This window comes from Nicotiana tomentosiformis, chromosome 2 (assembly GCF_000390325.3).
Source record: "Nicotiana tomentosiformis chromosome 2, ASM39032v3, whole genome shotgun sequence".
Lineage (NCBI taxonomy): Eukaryota > Viridiplantae > Streptophyta > Magnoliopsida > Solanales > Solanaceae > Nicotiana > Nicotiana tomentosiformis.
In genome coordinates, this window is record NC_090813.1 from 61,149,464 (window position 1) to 61,164,123 (window position 14,660).

Here is a 14,660-nt window from a genome sequence, read left to right on the forward strand (position 1 = left end):
CAGTTGAAAGCGCTAAGAACTAATACAACATCATTGTTTTTAACCTCCCTTTAAACCAAACACCAAGTCCAAAAGAGAGTATGTGAAACTAGAGTGCAAAGTACATGAATAACTCAACTTTCTGCACTGGAGGTCCTTCCATTCATTTCTCGATTATCTTACTCTATTTAGACACACTTGTAGCAATGTATTCTGAGCATTGTGGATGCAGGTCTCGAGGGCGAGCCCAATATGATCATCGTGATGGAATTGTACATTGATTGGTGATCTTCAGCTAGAGATGAGGGACTGACAATACTAAAATGGGATAACTACTCATTGAGTTGAGGGGATATCGTGGTTGAGTGATCGAAGAAAGCTCGACGGAAATACCCCATACAAGCTGGTTGCTCGGGGTACTGAGGCCTGCATAACTTGGATTCTTGTACATAGCAAGTATTATATGAACCATCCAAATTCTATAGATTCCTTTTTGTTGATAATATGAGGTTTTTAGATGTTTCTTGCATGCAAAGGTTTTTAACTAATTACCTTACAAGTTTCTTGAAATGGATATAATGCAAATTGCTGCTTTGAGAGAGTAATTTTCGTTGGCCTCTCGAGTTTCTCCCCCTTGGCAGGGTAGCTAGAGAATATAGAAATGTTATGGGAAGTACAATCAATTATCAGGAATGTGGTTTTGTTGCATTTTAGGATTCTAACCAGGTGAAAATCATTCTTTCCCTCTAAGTTTGTACTAGCTCCCTCCATATTTAGACTAGAGATACTATATCCTGTATCTATGTTTAGCATAGATACTCTCCTGTTTCTAAATTTTGCTATTGACCGGTGATTTTAGAAAGACAGTATTTAGTTTACACTGCAAATTACGGGAACTTCCCTCACTTTCTTCATAAACATTCTTTAAATACAATCATTTTCTTTGTTATATGTAATTGGTTACGTTGGCTTTCAGAGGTGGATTCAGGATTCGAAGGTTGCGGGTGCCACCATGTTATGCATATAGTATATATGTCAGTAGCTATAAAGACAGATTAGGAATAATGGATCGGTTCGCTTAGTTTTTGGTTAATTTGAATAAGTCTTTCATTCACAAAGCAAATAAGTTCGATTTTAGTTCAAAATTTTAACGCTTAATTTAAACATATTTTAAATAAAAATGCAAAAGAAAAATAACATTTCATGAAAGAGCGTCTCTAATATAAATATTTACTTAAAGAGTAGTTTAACTACACTATATATTCTTTGTTTGACTAGATTAGTTTACTTGTATTGTTCTTTATTTATTTTTTCATTTTAATTGTTGGGTTATATGACAATTATTTTCAAAGAAAAATCTTCAACATATGATATTCGACTCAAAACGACTATCAATCAAGCCATTTAACTTTTTTTCAAAATTCAATAGAAGATATTGCTCAAATTATATTCCAATATATAAATTAATATCGTTTCATTAAAAATAAAAAAATTATATGCTAATTAAAATCAATTTAAATTACCTATAGAAAATAATTGTTCATAAAGTAAGGTATAATAATAGAAATAAAATGAGGACCGAAAGTTAAAAAAATGAAGAAGAGAGACTTAGCAAGTAGTAAAAGGAGGGAAAGAACCGAAAAAGAAGGAAAATAGGTGAGGCTCTAGGGCTCAACTGAAAGCTGCTCCAACAGAGAATTGAACTTGCATTCATGAGGTCAAGGAAAACCTTCAAAGGGAAGGCTGAACCAATGGCACCCGTTTTCACCTTTTAAATTCTAGGTGTCACTCTATCCATATATAAGTTTCTTCACAGAGATATTATGTATACAGTAAGAATTTTAGCGAAGCGAGCGGGTGGTGTGGCACCCCTACCTCATAAGGTAGATTCGCCCCTATTGGCTTTGTATTGTTTAGTAGTCTGTTTTCGCCAAGCTTCTAAACTTAGCTTATTTTAAAAAGTATTTTTCTTGAAAGTGTTTTAGGCTCGAAGTAATTTGTGTTTGCTTAATTAATTTGAAAAACACTTTTAAGCATCAATTAATTTTTGACCAAGCTTTTAAAAAATGCTTCTAAGTGTATTTTATTTTTAAATGCTTTTGGGGAGAAGTTAATTTTATTTTTTTTGCTTCTCAAAAACTACTTCTGTTGTTACTCAAAATATTATTTTTTCCTTCTAAAAGCTTGTTTAAACACTTTAATTTTGGAAAAACAAATACTTTTGGCTAATTGCTTGTCTTCAGTATGCTCGGGTTTTGTCAATCTCACTAGCTCGCTTGCGGGAAAGACTTCGGCCCAAAGGAAGCCCGCTCAAACATGCTATTAATATTTACTTATAATTCTTTCCGTTCGTTTTCAGCTTAAGCTGTTTTCACCTTAAGTTATTTACTTATAATTTGGAGCTCTTCATTTTTCTAAATTTTGATTATAATGCATTCACAACATAGATAAAGAAGTTCCTTTTAAAAAATTGATGTAACATTTACCATTATATTGAGCATTGTTATTTAAATTTTAAGTGCACGCCTCGAGTATTTGAGTCTTCTCTGTTTTGTTTTGTTTTTGTCGAGCAAATTCCGCGTTCTGATTAGCTAAAAATTAGTAGTTAGGGGCAACTTTTTGTTTTTTTGTTTTACTTTCAAAATTATTTCATTCTTCAATTTTATTGATGAATATATTTGATTCCTATTTATTTAATTTTTCTTACTCCGTAAATAACTTTTGCTATAAATGTGTATGATGCGAAAATGTCAAAAAGAGGAGATTGGTATTCTTAGGATAAAAATTAGGGCTTTTACATATTTGGCTGGTCGGCCAAAAATAAGCGTAGCCGCTAGTCAAAATACACAAAAACATATACTAATATATATTAAAAGTGGGAAGCCCTTAAGTCAAAAGTTAAATTATAAAAATGCCTATCTTATTTTTAGTAGATATCCTATTTAATTGAATAAAAAAGCTAAAGCCAAAAAAAACCTCAGTACCCCTTCGTAACTGTCACAACCATTAAGAAAAGCTGTGCCCAATATGTTAATGTGGATCCATCAACTACTTTTGTTCTTACATATACTCCACTATCATTATTTTCATAATCTCATCACTCTATGTAGATGCAGTATCTGAACGATTGCATCAGTTAGCATATTTTGGTGTTGCTTCAAAACTAAAATGTTACCTTGAAGTGTTTTAGAAATTCAAAAATGAGATTTCTAGACTCTAAATTTATTTGAGTAACATATTCTCTAAAATAATGGATCTTGCAACTATTACACATTTTTAATAAAATTAGAAAGCATTCATGTGCTAATGTCTTTGAAGGCCAATTAAATATACCACAAGGTGATGTTATTCATATGACGTGTGGGAATGCTCGAACAAAGAAATTGAAGGGAAGAAGAGAGGATGTGGGAGTCTAGCGCCCAGAAAATTATCTATGTTTGTACTTGGGAAATGACTTTGAATGGTGCTATTTCTACTACTTGAATTGTATCATGACGATGTTCTTTCTTCTCTAATTTCAAACCATCAATTTACAAGATTGATTTTTCTAACGAAAGTTTTCACATGGAATTTACTCTTTGCACGAAACAATCTTCCAATAATACCAGATAATTCTTAGCATGGTGATGATATGTTCAACAGTGATCAATTTCTTACTTTTTTGTTCGTTCTCAAGAAAATAGACCCACGTTCCTATAGTAACGAATTATTTATGTTTTACATTCTTGCTATTTTGCTATTATGATACATTACTTTCGAATTTTATCGTAGTTTAATTTATGTGCCTTTAATCTTTAGTTATTAAAATTTAAGTCCAATCTACCTATAGCAAACAAATTGTGGTGATGAAATTATATAACATTTTTGTGAATCAAATAATTATTATTTTTTATTCTAATTTTTTTTCTAAAAGTTTTCAAGTATTAGAGTTATAATACATTTTTATGTAGTTTTAAGTATGTAAGTTTAATTTTAAAGAAAATAATATTTATATTCAATGCAAATATGTTTATAAAACAAAAGCTATATCATGGAGAGGTTAACTATATCTAGACATATGCAATACGACTGTATTTCTTATAAATGCCATTTGTTCAAAATATTTATATGAAACATGATTTGACCACAGTAAAAAAGTTCAAGCGCGAGAAAACTCCTTATAAAAGCAAAAGAGGTGTTCTTAAGTTTACTAGGAACTTTAACTATCGTTCCCTACCTTTTTTTTAATATTGATATTTAAAAGTGTGGGTTGAATATTCTAAAATAGCAATCAACCTTTGAGAAGACAACTATGCCAAAGACGCATTTGTAATGATTAATGGATATTGAGAAGATAAACTTGATCGTATAAAGTTGATCGAGGAATGATGCTTCCGATATTGTCTATTGGAGCAATCAAATGTCAAAAGGGAGATATACTAAAATTTAATTGATAGTGTGATGTCTAGAAGAACAAATATAGAGTTGGTCAGAGAGTATGTTATTGACTTTATTCATAAAAGAACTCAAGATTATACGAGAACGTTATCTTTTGGTGTATTAAATTTGTAATTATAATTAAACAAAATGATTTTGGAATGTGTGCATTAACTAATTTTGTTAATATATATTCTGTAAAAAAGAGAGGATATGGAATACACGTACAACGCACGTGCATACACACACACACACACACACATATATATATATATATATATATATATATATATATATATATATATATATATACTACGTAGATTTTTCCTAAAAGTAATACGTTCCATTTACCATTAGTATTAGAAGACCTACAAGGCAAATTATTTGTAAGTATTAAAATGAAATTAGTTGAATAGAGCGGAAAGAGTTCAAGAAGACAAATTATGGTCCCAAGTTGACTGCATAAGGAAAAAACTAATAATAACTGCCAAATGACAGTTGTTCAAGCAAAAAGTTTAAGCAATTAAAATGACTAAGAACATTCAAACTTGTTTGATACATCATAAGCGAGAAGAAATAGTTGCAGAGGGAAGAAGAAAAAAAAAAGGATTAGTGGTACTTATTGTTATAAAATAAAAGCAATTTAGTAAAACATGAAGACATGTTATGAAATAAAAGTAATTTAGCAAAACATGAACAAGAAATAGAGATAGAGAGAAGGAAGATATTTTCTTCTTCAATTGTGTGTATTTTCTTATCTATTACAAGGCCTTTATATAGGCATGAAAAGTGAAGAAAAATATGTCATTGAATATGTCATTAAGCATAGAAATATGTCATTGAATATGTCATTAAGCATTTGAGAAGATCATGGAGGAAGAGTAGACATCCACCATAATTTGATTTTTCTTATAACACTCCCCCTTGGATGTCCATAGATAATGTGCCTCGTTAAAACTTTATTAAGAAAAAACCCTATGGGTAAAAAATCCTAGTGAACGAAAAAGAGTACACATGTTTAGAAATACGCCTTTTGGTTGCCTCGTTAAAAACCTTGCAAGGAAAACCCAGTGGGACAAAACCTTGCAAGGGAAAAAGAGTACAACACGTATTAACTCCCCCTGATGAGAGCATCAATTCACATCCTTGAGCCTTCGCATCCCAATCTTGTACACTAGTTTCTTGAAGGTTGACGTCGGTAGAGATTTGGTAAACAGATCAACCATATTATCACTTGAACGGATCTGTTGCACATTGATATCACCATTCTTTTGAAGATCATGTGTGAAAAATAACTTTGGTGAAATTTGCTTTGTCCTATCTCCTTTATGAATCCTCCCTTCAATTGGGCTATGCATACTGCATTGTCTTCATACAAAATTGTGGGTAGTTTGTCACACTTCAAACCACATTTGTCTTGAATAAGATGTATTATAGACCTCAACCATACACATTCTCGACTTGCTTCATAAATAGCAATTATCTCAACATGATTAAATGAAGTAGCCACGATTGATTGCTTAGTCGATCGCCAAGATATGACAGTGTCTCCATATGTAAACACATAGTCTGTTTGAGATCGAGCCTTGTGTGGGTCATATACATACCCAGCATCGGCATAACCAACAAGATCGGGACTGTAATCATTGCCATAAAATAATCCCATATCAGTAGTTCCTTTTAGATACCGCAATATATGTTTGATTCCATTCCAATGTCTCTTTGTAGGAGCATAGCTATATCTTGTTAAGACATTAACTGAAAAAGTTATGTCAGACCTTGTAATGTTAGAAAGATACATTAGTGCACCAATTGCACTAAGATATAGTACTTCGGGACCAAGAAGCTCTTCATTATTTTATGAGGTCGGAATGGATGTGCTTTATCCATATATAATCGCTTTAAAATCATTTTAGTGTATGTTGGTTGATGGATAAAAATTCCATCTTTCATATACTCAATTTGTAGACCAAGACAAAATTTTGTCTTTCCAAGATCTTTCATTTCAAATTCTTTCTTTAATTAGTCTACTACTGTAGGAAGCTCCCTAGGAGTTCCAATGATATTTAAATCATCAACATACACGGTGATTATAACAAATTTAGATCCATATCTTTTTATAAAGACACAAGGACAAATTGAATCATTCTTGTACCCTTCTTTCAACAGGTACTCACTCAGGCGATTATACCACATGCTCTCTGATTGTTTCAATCCGTATAAGGATTTTTGAATCTTTATTTAATAAATTTCTTGGAAACCTTAATATGCTTCAGAACAATTTAAATCCTTCAATGATTTCCATTATATGCATATCACGTTTTTCTTGTATTGCCAGATTAAAACCTGAAATGGCGACATCCACCACAGGAGAACATGTCTCTATATAATCAATGCCAGGATATTTATAAATTTTCTTGTGACACAAGTCGTCTTTATGTTTATCGACTTGACCTTTATTTTCGCACAAGAGCACATTTATATCTCCACTGGCTTTATACTTTCAGATGTCGGGACTATCCGTCCAACTTCATATTTTTCAGGTGAAATTAATTTTCATTGCGTATTTTTTATTTGGCCAATTATTTATCTGTCCAAATTTCATGACAGATTTGAGCTCAAGATCCTCGTCAATATTAATAATATTGAGCGCTACATTATATTAACAATATCATCAACGATCATTTTATATCGGTTCTATCATTACCCAATAAAGACATAACTTATTGAGATCTCTTTATCTTATTATCTTCAGGTACCTAAGCCTCTCCCATGAGGACTTATGAAGTGTTATGTCGTGGTGCTCTTCTAGAGCACTTGCCTCCTTATTATGACCATCTTGAACATTTGCTCCTCTCCTTCTTCAAGGAGTTTTATCTTTGGAACCGATTAGTCTATTATGCTTCATGCATGCCATAGACTCTATTCATTATGAACTTTATTTTATTTGGAGCATTAGCAGCTGAATATGATATTTAGTTTTGGGTCAGCAAATACGCCTGGCAATAATTTACAAATGAATTATCACTTGAACTTCAAGTTCACATTTTCTCGTACGAGGATCTAGATGTACTCATAATAATTCATTACATGCATTACTTTTTCAGCTGCCCATTTTCTCCCCCTATTGTTGGGATCACCAACAAATATCACTAGCCTTATTTGGGGATCCATCTTTGTGCATTGTGGTGGAACAATTAAATCATATAGCACATTCATATTTCTAGATGAAAATTATTTGGTTTCTGACCCTGAACCGATTGTGATAGGGAGAACTTATCATAACTTGGTTAGATGCGTACAAGTGCTGTTGTATATTAAATAATGCATCACATACCAAATTTTATTTTGGCAATTTTGTTCTCATAACCAATGGTTTAGATATAATTGGAGGCATATAATTTCTGCTAAACCAACTTGGATTTAAACTAGTATTATCAAGATAAATCATCATAATTTATATTCTGGAACTGTGCTCTAATAATTTGAGCAATCAATCTTGCAAAAGCCAAACTGCAAGTTGATAACAAATGCACATGTGACCATAGAATGGATGCATCTATTAAAATTATATAATAGTAAACGGTCCACATGGAAGGTGACTGAGCCCATATATTTATCACCTTTTATTCGTTCCATAAATCAAGCGATTCAATCCCAACTTTAACTGGTATATCATGAGAATAAGCAGCAGAAGAGAACTCTTGAAGAATCTTATATTTCTTTAATATATGCCAATGTAATTCTCAATTAATTTTTCGCATCATAATTGAACCGAGATGGTCAACCGGTCATGCCAACTAATATTTATTTCAGTAAACCTCTAGTTTACTTGTGGCTTGTGATTGCATCATCATGCTTATACTAGTGTAGTACAAATAGAAGAAAAGTCAGGTAACATTTCATATTTACCCGATATGATTATAGTAATATAAAGATATTCAATCTTCTTTTTATTTATAGTCTCAATATGCCAACCACTTTGGCTAATATATTCGTAAATCAAAATATTTCTTTTGAGACTTACTACAAGATTAATGTCATGAACAATTTCATTCATTCGGGTAGTAACAAATTAGTTCTTTCAAATCTCTTAACTACTTTTGTACTACAAGATCTTTTGTCACGCCATCCATATAATGAATGTCTCCTTCACAAAGAGAATCATATCATAATAATTGTCATGTTTAAAATCATCATAAGCAAAATAATTTCTTGCTTTAATTTTGCTTTTAATAACTTTCATAAGGCTTGACAAAATATTTGGCGTATCACATGTATGCGACCAATGATATATTCATGTAACTATACAATAATATTCATTAACTTTCTTTGTCTCAAACCTCCCTTAGAGGTGAGTTGTAGTATTTATCCAACCATGCACAAGTACATTATTATGCATAATCTTTATCACATATATATTTTCACATTCACTTTCAGGAATGAGTATGCAATCTCAATATTTATCACAAGTCACACTATCTTCAAAGAATTTCTCCCTTTTTATAATTACCATAGTGATAACTATTATTATTTTGGCCTTTCGCACGCCCACATTCATTTTTCAACCACTTGTCTTTATTTAAACTTATCATGCACTGCTATCACATTCACTTCAAGAATGGAGCAAATCAAGTGGGATAAGATTCATGCTTTTTCATGAAAAATATATTATTATTTTTTTAGTTATTATTATTATCAATATGGTGCATTAGGACTCAAACCCAATGTCTTACCCATATAAAGGCATGCTAGGTCATAATGCGTTGGAACTTGAATCCAACGTCTTTTCATCAACATAGTGTGTTGGGACTTGAACCCATCGTCTTACCCTCAATCTTTGGCATAATAGGCCAAAATTCACTAGGACTCGCACTCGAGCCTTTAAAATATTATTACTTCATAATTATAAGCATAAGTAAATTAACTTTCAAGAAGACATATATAACTATTTCAATCTTGAAACAGTTCCTCTGCAACAAAAATGCTAGTTAGGATATATGCCATTTTTTTTAAATGATACAATCACTTTTACATTTTAATAAATTAATTAGGGGAAAGGTGTAGATAACCTATAACCACTTATATTTCAAAGACTATAAGAACTTCACCAAAAAAATTCAATACCGAGGAATGAGCCTTATGTTTCCAGCAAAAATATTTAAGGCTTAATGCATAACTGTGACTATTATAAATTATAACTATAATAAGTTTATATTGATTGTATATTCCAATGACAAATTTGCAAGGTACTGTAAAATCGCCTACATATTTGATAATTTTGCTTTTAATGAAATACATCATGTGATGGTAAAAATATTATTACTAAATTACCTTAATAATTATCTATCATAGTATTTAAAAGGTCAGAACATATATATACGTTAGAATATTATCTTTGTCCTATAAGAGATGTAGCAAATAAAGACATACCTTTCCAGTTCTTTATTTCACTGGATATAATTGAAAAAAATATTTTTACTAAATACTGCACATAAAGTTAATGCAAAGATATGAAAATATGAATGTGTTTAGATGGATGTAAAACTTATCTTTGTATTATCATCCAAGACATTTTTTTCATTGTACTTGATCTCATTGCCTGCTTATAACTTACATAGTCTTGACATAGAAGATTATGAAATGAGCAATTCGTGCTGATAACGTGTTATAAAATAAAAGCAATTTAGTAAAACATGAAGACATGTTATGAAATAAAAGCAATTTAGCAAAACATGAACAAGAAATAGAGATAGAGAGAAGGAAGATATTTTCTTCTTCAATTGTGTGTATTTTCTTATCTATTACAAGGCCTTTATATAAGCATGAAAAGTGAAGAAAAATATGTCATTGAATATGTCATTAAGCATTTGAGAAGATCATGGAGGAAGAGTAGATATCCACCATAATTTGAATTGTCTTATAACACTTATATCTTTATTATCTTATCGAGATTGTTTCTTTCAAAATAAGCTCAAATAAAGTTAAGGAAGCATAACAAAGCAAGTTTAGCCGAAAATTATCCCAATGTGCCAAATTGAAATTATTTGCAACAGGCTAGAAATATATGTATTGGGAATTTGTTTGTAGCAATTTGAACACTATGCGGGTTAATTTGAGTACTTATATGTGGGTTCTTTCGGGGGTGGGAAGAGCCTTCCTATGCATTAGCAGTTCCACTTCAAGAATGAATGATGCAAGCAAATCGTGCCATCTTTTGAATATTAACAGTTCTAGCATCCCACGGGCACCTCGCATATAGTAGTGAAACAACCCACAAATTACCTTTTATCATTAAATTGTTTGACATAATTCCATCTGTAAGAGAACACCAAGGTAAAGTCAGCATTAATCAGATTCATCTTTCCACAAGAAAAACAGGCAATCACAAGGGCCACCATAATAGAATGCCATCTAACAAGGCCTTTGTATTGGAAAGCAATATAACAAACGAATCAGAATACTACGCAGAGGATTTCCTACCAAGCACACACCTTTTCGGTCACAGGCCACAGCCAATGAAGTTTGGTACTTTATACAATTATTATTAGGACGCAATAGGTTAGATTAAACATTAAGCAAACAAGAAGCTTAGTTTGAAGAAGTGTAAATTTCCTACAAGCAAACCACTAGGAAGAAATTTGATTTACCCGAAACAAAAAAGAGAACTTTAGGCAGAAACACTAGGAAGATACCTAAGCAGAATATTTGATTGCTAACCATGTTGCTACCTATTATTAAGTGGATACATGAAGCTTTAACACATATCAAGTTCAGATAACTTCTTCAAAAGTTATGACATTTAATACCCTACAGCAACCTGGAAGAAGCGTCTCAAATCTCAGTCAGATATCATCTATTTCAAGGGTGTGTACAGTTCTTTTGAACTCCGGAGTCATGTTGAAAGTCCATCTTTACAAAGGGACCACATGATATGCAATTCAAATCAAATTTATGTTAATATCTGTAGAAATCTGTCCGTACTGTCAAAGGCTACTCAAGACAAATATATTTCCAAGATTTCAGAGTTAATGCTTGCTTGATCACTAGCATAAAATAGTACTTTTTACCTAGAGCACAAGATGGTTTATGCAGAAATATATTTCTTACAATTATCTAAAATCAGTAGTATTTCATAGTATCTGCTAGCACAAAAACTTACCCTGCATAACATAAAAAGATTGACTATAGTTGCTACTGTCCATTCGACGTTTTTCCCTTACACTCATGCATAACAATTCAGAGGAATCTTCCTACCTTGAGTAAATTGAATAGCCAACTTGTTTCATAAAGATTCCAATCTACTCCACGTGCCCATAACTATCGAGCCATTCTGTGTGGATTTGAGATTCTCTAACACATACCAGCTTCTAAGTATCTAGAGTGCAGAAAAACAGTTCAGTGAACCATACTTGTCAGGCATGATATTATGCTCCTACAATACCTACTGACCTTGCTGAAGTCTAGTTTTAATCTCCTGATTATGCAAAAGATCAGATATTATGGACTTATAATAGGTGGTGCCGGACTGCTTTTCCTTTAAGGCAAGAGTGTATCTTGTTAGTAATTTTGAGTAATTTATGCCAAAAATACTTTTCTCGGCCTTTGGCTAAGATCACAAGTATAGTGTAACCACCGTATATATTTGCTGAAAAATTGAGAAAAAGGCAAAACACATTCAATTTGTAGAGAAATTGTTTGATTCTCTAAATTCATTCCTTAAAAAATCCCATATTACCAAACTTTAACATATTAAAATTAACTTAGAATTACTAGTAAAATCTACTTGAGCTTCTTCTCAGTAAGGAATGATGTTTCTTTTATATGCACTAAAATCCACGGATGAAGTTAATGGCGCTACTTCAAATTAATTGATTGGTTCAAAATGGCAAGAGGAGGAAACAAGTGTAATTTTTGGGAGCTAAAGAGGTCTTTTGAATAATGATAAATGAGAGGAGAGACGGTGCAATCAAAGATCACATGAATACCCAATCTAAGGCAAATGTCTAAGAGAATAGAGGGCTATATCGCAAATCAATGACACAAGCCCATGACAAATGATCCAAGCTCCTTAATTAGTAAAAACATTTTGAACATCAAATTCCGAAAAAAAGTGTACCTTGAAAGGTTAATCTATTGTACTTCTCTTCCAACTGATCCAAAATCTTCAGGAGGCCATACCTAATCACAATATCAGAACTTTTACAATTCCATAAGACACTAAAAGCTTGTTTGGCCAAGCTGCAAAAATTAGCTTATTTTGAGAAGTGTTTTTTTCAAAAGTGTTTTTCTCAAAAGTACTTTTGGTGAGAAGCAGTTTGTGTTTGGCTAATTAATTTGAAAAGCACTTCTGAGCAGCAATTAGTGTTTGGCCAAGCTTTTAAAAACTGCTTCTAAGTGTATTTTTCTCAAAAGTATTTTTCAAAAAAGTACTTTTGGAGAAAATCTATTTTTTTCTCCTTCTCCAAAACTGCTTCTGCTTCTCCTCAAAAGCACTTTTTTTCTTCCAAAAGCTTGGCCAAACACTTTAACTTTGAAAAAAAAACATGTTTTTCTCAAAAAAAGTGGTTATAGAATTGGAGAAGCTTGGTCAAACAGGCTATAAGACAGTAAAGTCAAACAAAGGATGATGCACATACTACTAGTACTTAAAATGGAGTACTGATTACAAAGTTATATGTAGTATAATATTCCTAGTTTACTAATCAGAATTACCCTCCAAAAAGAGTTAATGACATAACCATTCCATGGCATGCATAAGGAGAGCAAATATGATGGCTAGCATGAAAGGTCTCGAAGAAATTAAGCAAAAGCCTTTTCTAAATATAATCAAGTCAAAACAATTTAGCAAATATAGGTAAAATTTGAAATAGAGAGGAATCACTAACAATCCAAAAGACTCTGCCCTGCACAAGTCCATAAGGAACAGGTCCAAATTTCCTTGAATCAGTGGTATTAAACTTGTTATCCCCTTCAATCCAAACATGTCCATTTGGTACCTGTCCACATTCAAAGCATATTCACCTAAGAAACAAAAATGGATAACCCAAAATAGAAGAAGCAAAAACCCAATTACATTTCACTCCTGAATATAAACTAACTGAAAACTACAAATTGTTACCACAATAGTATGTTCTTTGTCATTATTTCCAGGACCCGCAACATATTTAACAGTATCACCACCCATACCCATGAGTCTCTTAATCACAATCTTTCTCGGGTTTTCGGGGCTCCGCACTAGCACCACATCGCCCCGTTGCATTTTCTCAAACCGAGTCGAAAGCCTTTCGGCCAAAACGAGATCTCCAGTCAGATTAAACGTTGGAAGCATGCTTGGACCTTGAGTCTGCCCAACAAAGAAAATAGCAAAAAGATTTAAAGTTGCCCAAAGAATGAAATAGTAAACGAAAAAGATACTGGTTCTGGTAAAGTACGAGAGCGAAGGTGCAGAGGTAGGTGTTGGTGACATGAAGACCACAGAGGAACTTGGCCACGAGTAGTGTTTGTTGAAATGCTTCTTTGACAAAAGGTGTCAATTGCTTCAGATTTCCCCGACCCATTTCCCTGATTTCTCTTCCACAGAGCTTCAAGAAAGGTTTTAAAGCATCTCTTGAATTGAAACAAACACAGAAATTGAGTGAGCAATTGGGAAAATCATAGATTGTAGTTCTCTTATAATAATTCTCTTCTTTTTGTCTATTAATAATTGATTTTCATTCAATCTTCCTAAATTTCTAGTTTGGTTTTAGTTTTTGAAGAGATAACCCCATTAAAAATTATCTCGTGTTTGTTCTCCGTGGGTTTGATATTTGAAATATTTTTCATTTAACTATATACTTGCATCTGATTAGTTTGATTGACTAATACGTAATAATTTGGGGTTAGGGCAAATATGTGGTCAATTGGTCAAGCCTCATCTTCATGCCTCCGGGTCGTTTGCACCAAAAGCCACTTTAAATGTTCTTTAAATGACGGCATGATCATAAATTTAAAAACAAAATTAAAAAAATAACATTGTATAGCACTCTCAAAATAATAGTCGAAAATATATATATTTTTTAAAATATATTTACATTTTTTTGACTATCGAATATAAATAGTTTCTGACGCGGGCTAAAAATGATAATACTTCTTTAAAATTAATGTAATTTTAACCATTTTAATTAATCAGCCAACTTGTAATCACAAATAAGCATCGAGTACAAGGGCATATGTTACAGACACTGTGTCTAATTACTAGTATATTAATTTCGCTAACTTTTTAT

At 32.1% G+C, this 14,660-nt stretch overlaps 2 protein-coding genes across 5 annotated transcripts in view; one reads left to right on the plus strand and one right to left on the minus strand.

The window, feature by feature from the left end:
- LOC104092257 (tobamovirus multiplication protein 1) overlaps positions 1-584 on the plus strand; it is a 157,775-nt gene extending 157,191 nt beyond the window's left edge. For both annotated transcript variants that reach the window (XM_070195434.1, XM_009597806.4), the window contains one exon: positions 212-584. In XM_070195434.1, the coding sequence (XP_070051535.1) occupies positions 212-235 (24 nt within the window). In that variant the 3' untranslated portion in view covers positions 236-584. The remainder of the gene's footprint in view (positions 1-211) is intronic.
- A 9,726-nt stretch (positions 585-10,310) lies between these two features.
- On the minus strand, positions 10,311-14,324 carry LOC104092256 (mitochondrial ATP-independent inner membrane protease subunit 1a-like). 3 transcript variants are annotated; one of them, XR_011413905.1, is made up of 6 exons: positions 13,830-14,213; positions 13,517-13,741; positions 13,284-13,394; positions 12,515-12,576; positions 11,653-11,773; positions 10,311-10,713 (listed from the first exon to the last, which is right to left on the minus strand). XR_011413905.1 is itself a non-coding variant. In XM_009597804.3 (5 exons), the coding sequence occupies exons 1-4, from the start codon at positions 13,953-13,955 to the stop codon at positions 12,529-12,531; spliced, it is 510 nt and encodes a 169-aa protein (XP_009596099.1). In that variant the 5' UTR covers positions 13,956-14,324; the 3' UTR covers positions 10,311-10,713; positions 12,515-12,528. The 3 variants fall into 3 exon arrangements, 2 of the variants coding, with proteins under 2 accessions (XP_009596099.1, XP_009596100.1); XM_009597804.3 differs by lacking the exon at positions 11,653-11,773 and having other exon boundaries at positions 13,830-14,324; XM_009597805.4 differs by having other exon boundaries at positions 10,682-11,773.
- Positions 14,325-14,660: the final 336 nt, after the last annotated feature.

Bases quoted from the DNA above. Each gene is read 5' to 3' on its own strand.
- LOC104092256 (XM_009597804.3), bottom strand. From the start codon at position 13,955: ATGGGTCGGGGAAATCTGAAGCAATTGACACCTTTTGTCAAAGAAGCA. The intron at 13,742-13,829 runs GTACTTTACCAG...TTTGTTGGGCAG, and splicing joins ACCTCTGCACCTTCGCTCTC to ACTCAAGGTCCAAGCATGCT. The intron at 13,395-13,516 runs GTAACAATTTGT...GAATGTGGACAG, and splicing joins ACAAAGAACATACTATTGTG to GTACCAAATGGACATGTTTG.